The sequence below is a fragment of the Triticum urartu genome, chromosome 6A (genome assembly GCF_056163025.1).
Source record: "Triticum urartu cultivar PI428250 chromosome 6A, HENAU_Tu73, whole genome shotgun sequence".
NCBI lineage: Eukaryota > Viridiplantae > Streptophyta > Magnoliopsida > Poales > Poaceae > Triticum > Triticum urartu.
In genome coordinates, this window is record NC_141878.1 from 18,830,512 (window position 1) to 18,834,499 (window position 3,988).

General features: G+C 45.7%; 1 protein-coding gene across 1 annotated transcript; it reads right to left on the bottom strand.

Moving 5' to 3' along the window:
- Positions 1–1,768: 1,768 nt before the first annotated feature.
- LOC147963301 (uncharacterized) lies at positions 1,769–2,669 on the bottom strand. Its single transcript, XM_087531093.1, has 3 exons — positions 2,577–2,669; positions 2,223–2,505; positions 1,769–2,130 (listed from the first exon to the last, which is right to left on the bottom strand). The coding sequence occupies exons 1-3, from the start codon at positions 2,637–2,639 to the stop codon at positions 1,769–1,771; spliced, it is 708 nt and encodes a 235-aa protein (XP_087387219.1). The 5' UTR covers positions 2,640–2,669.
- Positions 2,670–3,988: the final 1,319 nt, after the last annotated feature.

The following is a 3,988-nucleotide window of genomic DNA, read 5'->3' on the forward strand; positions in this document are numbered from 1 at the left end:
TCGGCCAGAAAAAAACAGAGCAGTGTGCTCTGCTCTTACACGAGGGGGTATATATAGGCACCTCATTGGTCCCGGTTGGTGGCATGAACCGGGACTAAAGGGGAGCCTTTGGTCCCGGTTCAAGCCACCAACCGGGACCAATGGTGGTGGGCCAGGAGCGAGGCCCATTGGTCCCGGTTCGTCCCACCAACCGGGACCAAAAGGTCCAGATGAACCGGGACCAATGGACCACGTGGCCCGGCCGGCCCCCTGGGCTCACGAACCGGGACCAATGCCCCCAATGGTTTTTCTTGTTAAACAAGTTGGAACCTCGCTTTGGCAACATTGTGTGCTATCACAAGACGGAGGCATGCGCCAAATTTGGGCACATTATCAGAAACTATTCATCGGATGCGGCCATATCATTGCTAGTTTGGCTTGAAAGCCATGAATCTTCATTCATGGTAGGTCATTTTTTAGAACACCTTTTCAAGAAAACATCTGTATTGCAAGTTTAGTATTTTTGCTAGTTGGTAGGCCACATTTGATGATGTGACGCGGAGGTCTCCCATTTTTTTGATTTTTTTTTTGAATTTTTTATGGTGTTTTCAAAAACCGGCCGATTTCGTCGCGGCGGCCGTCCGCGGCTAGGGTTTGAGCCGTGCCAATCTGTTGTTGATTCTGTGATGAAATGCCTACCTGTGAAGCTAAAAATCATTTTTGGCAAAAATAACAGGCAAGCTATGGAGGACCCGCAGTTCAAATTCCAGCCGGTTCCAGCTGAATCGGCCGAAGGTGGTCTGAATTGCCGGGAGTAGCTATGAGGGTCGAGAATGCATGCTTTTTGGCGGTCGTCCGTAAAATAGGGTCTACTTTGAGATAGACATGGAATGGCGCCGTTTGGGGAGATCCTCCTTGTAGCCGCTTCACGAAAAAACGCATGTCTTTAGCATTCAAAAAATGAAAAACGGTTTTTATTGTTAAACAAGTTGGAACCTCGCTTTGGCAACATTGTTTGCCATCACAAGACGGAGTCATGGGCCAAATTTGGGCATATTATCAGAAACTATTCATCGGATGCGGCCATATCATTGCTAGTTTGGCTTGAAAGCCATGAATCTTCGTTCATGGTGGGTCGTTTTTGAGAACACTTTTTCAAGAAAACATCCGTATTGCAAGTTTAGTATTTTTGCTAGTTGGTAGGCCACATTTCATGATGTGACGCAGAAGTATCCCATTTTTTTGATTTTTTTTTGAAATTTTTACGGTGTTTTCAAAAACCGGCCGATTTCGTCGCGGCGGCCGTCCGTGGCTAGGGTTTGAGCCATGCAAATCTGTTGTCAATTCTGTGATGAAATGCCTACCTTCTAGCCGCTTCATGAAAAAACGCATGTCTTTAGCATTCAAAAAATGAAAAACAGATTTTGAATTTTTTATGATGTTTTCAAAAACCGGCGGATTTCGTCACGGTGGTCGTCCATGGCTAGGGTTTGAGTCATGTTTTTAGCATTCAAGAAATGAAACTTATATTGTTTCATACATGAGCATGCACAAAAACCGATAATTTTATCTTTCATCCATGAGCATGCATAAAAAATTTCAATTCCCATCAATTACCAAACTAAATATTCATTGTTAAGAAATTGACATGTTTAGATGACACTGTCATATAGCATCCATGAGCATGCAAAAAATTAAACCTGACATACTTAACATTGACATGTTCATATTACACTAACAAGCTTAAACCTAACATGCTTAACATTGCCACTTCATTTTCTTAACATCTTCACTCCTCCTTCTTCTCCTTCATCAACCTGATGCGCTCAGAGTGGTGAATCCCAACGCGGATGTACTCCTCTACCACAATTGGCATGGTCCTGTCGCCCAGCTGTGGAATCGCCGGCGCCACTACCATCGCGAGGTCATCGTTAGGCACCACCATTGCAAGGTCAGCGTCAGGCATCACAATCGTGAGGTCGTCGTCAGCCACCACCATAGCAGGGTCATCATGAGCCACCACCATAGCAAGGTCGTCGTCAGCCACCACCATAGCAAGGTCGTCATCCCCGCTCTGCTCCTCTTCTTGCCCACTCTGCTCCTCGTCATCCCCGCTCTGCTCCTCGTCATCCCCGCTGCTGCTCCCATTGCCTGGCCAAATGCAACAAAGTGTGAACATGGTGTTGTCGTCGTGCTGGTAGAGGAAGCCAAAAGGACAGGAAGAAGAGAGGCAGAGAGCTTACTGGCATCGTCGTCGTGCTGGTAGTACATGCGGCACATGGTGTTGTCGAACATCTTCACGGTGAACATGGCGTCGCCGTCGTAGCGGAAGACAAGGACGTACCTGAGCTGTAGCTCATGGGCGCGGGCGAAATGCTCCCAGCCGGGCCCTAGGTACATGTGGCCTTCACCATCGAACACCACCAACACGTCCCACAGCCTGTGAAGCCCGGTGCCGGCCTCCCGCAGCTTCACTTTGTGGGGCTCACGGCCGGCGAGCATCTTCGCAAACTTGTCAGGCAGCCTCTGCAGCGAGGGTCAAGCAGTGGTTAATTGTGGCAATCAAGCACTAGACAACAGAGTGATGATAAACATACCTGCCTACTGCAAGATTTCTCAATTACGATCTCGAACAACTCGAAATCTTCCAAGCCACCCATCTCACTTATCTGAAAAGCAGCATTGTAAATTAAACAAGCACATCAACATCAATAGCATAGTAAACTAACACTAAAACAAGCACATCAACATCAACGGCAACAGCAACATCATCAGGTGACCACCAACAGCAACAACACTAAAATCTACTATAAATTAACCAAAACACAGCAATATAAATTGACCAGAACCATATCTACTATAAATTGACCAGAACCATATCTATTATAAATGGACCAATAGTGTACAGCAAAACAACAGTTTCAATATTACAATAGAAAGAAGTCTCAGGATTATCAAGCACAGCAAAACAACAGTGTGACTGAAGAAAATTATAGCAGGAAATACTTCATGCATCATCAATAGATTATGATCATTTGAGGTAGCATGATCACATTACATGATGCACACATATGCAAACTTCTATGAATATAACATCAAAACAGAAAAAAACAAGAGACCAAGAAAATCTTAGCAGTGCAAACACCTAGATAGAATTGTATTTGTACACATCAAAACATAAGCACCAACATAGCAGTGCTTAGCATGATCACATTGTATTTGTACACCTACATAGCAGTGCTTAGCCACTCGGGTAAACATTACAAAAATAAAAACAAATTAGAACACACTAGTGTCTCACTGCCTCATAATGCTCATACTTGCTGCATATCAAATGGCACAGAACATTCTACAGCTCATACCAAGTGTCTCATACATCTGTACTTATCTAATTCCTTAACTGAATCCTTAACTGAATACTTGACAAGAACCCTTAACTGAAAAATCCTTAACTGAATAATCCTTGACAGCATACTTCCCACTCTTATCAAAAGGCACAAAGCATACTTGACAGCATAATCCTTAACTGAATCAATTCCCACTAATCAAACCCTAATATAATCCAACCCTAATCTAATCTAATGCAGTCCCAATCAAACCCTAACCAAATCAAACCCTAATCTAATCCAATCCCTATCTAATCTAATCCAATCTAGGAGACGGCAAGAACCCTAATCTAACTAGTAGCAGAAAACTAATCCAACCAGGAAGGAGAGAGAGAGGAAGGATTCATACCTCGAGAGAGAGAGGAAGGAGTTGGCGGCGGTGGGAGAGGAAGGAGTCGGCAGCGGTGGGAGAGGAAGGAGTCGGCGGCGGTGGGAGGCAGGCGGTGGGAGAGGAAGGAGCCAGCAGCGGTGGGAGAGGAAGGAGCCGGCGGCGGTGGGGAGGCCGGTGGTGGGAGAGGAAGGAGCCGGCAGTGGTGGGTGGCGCCGTCGATGGAGAGGAGGAGCGGGTCGAGTGGTGAGGAGAAGTGGGGAAAAGAGAGGGAGCGGGTCCACTTATCAGCGAG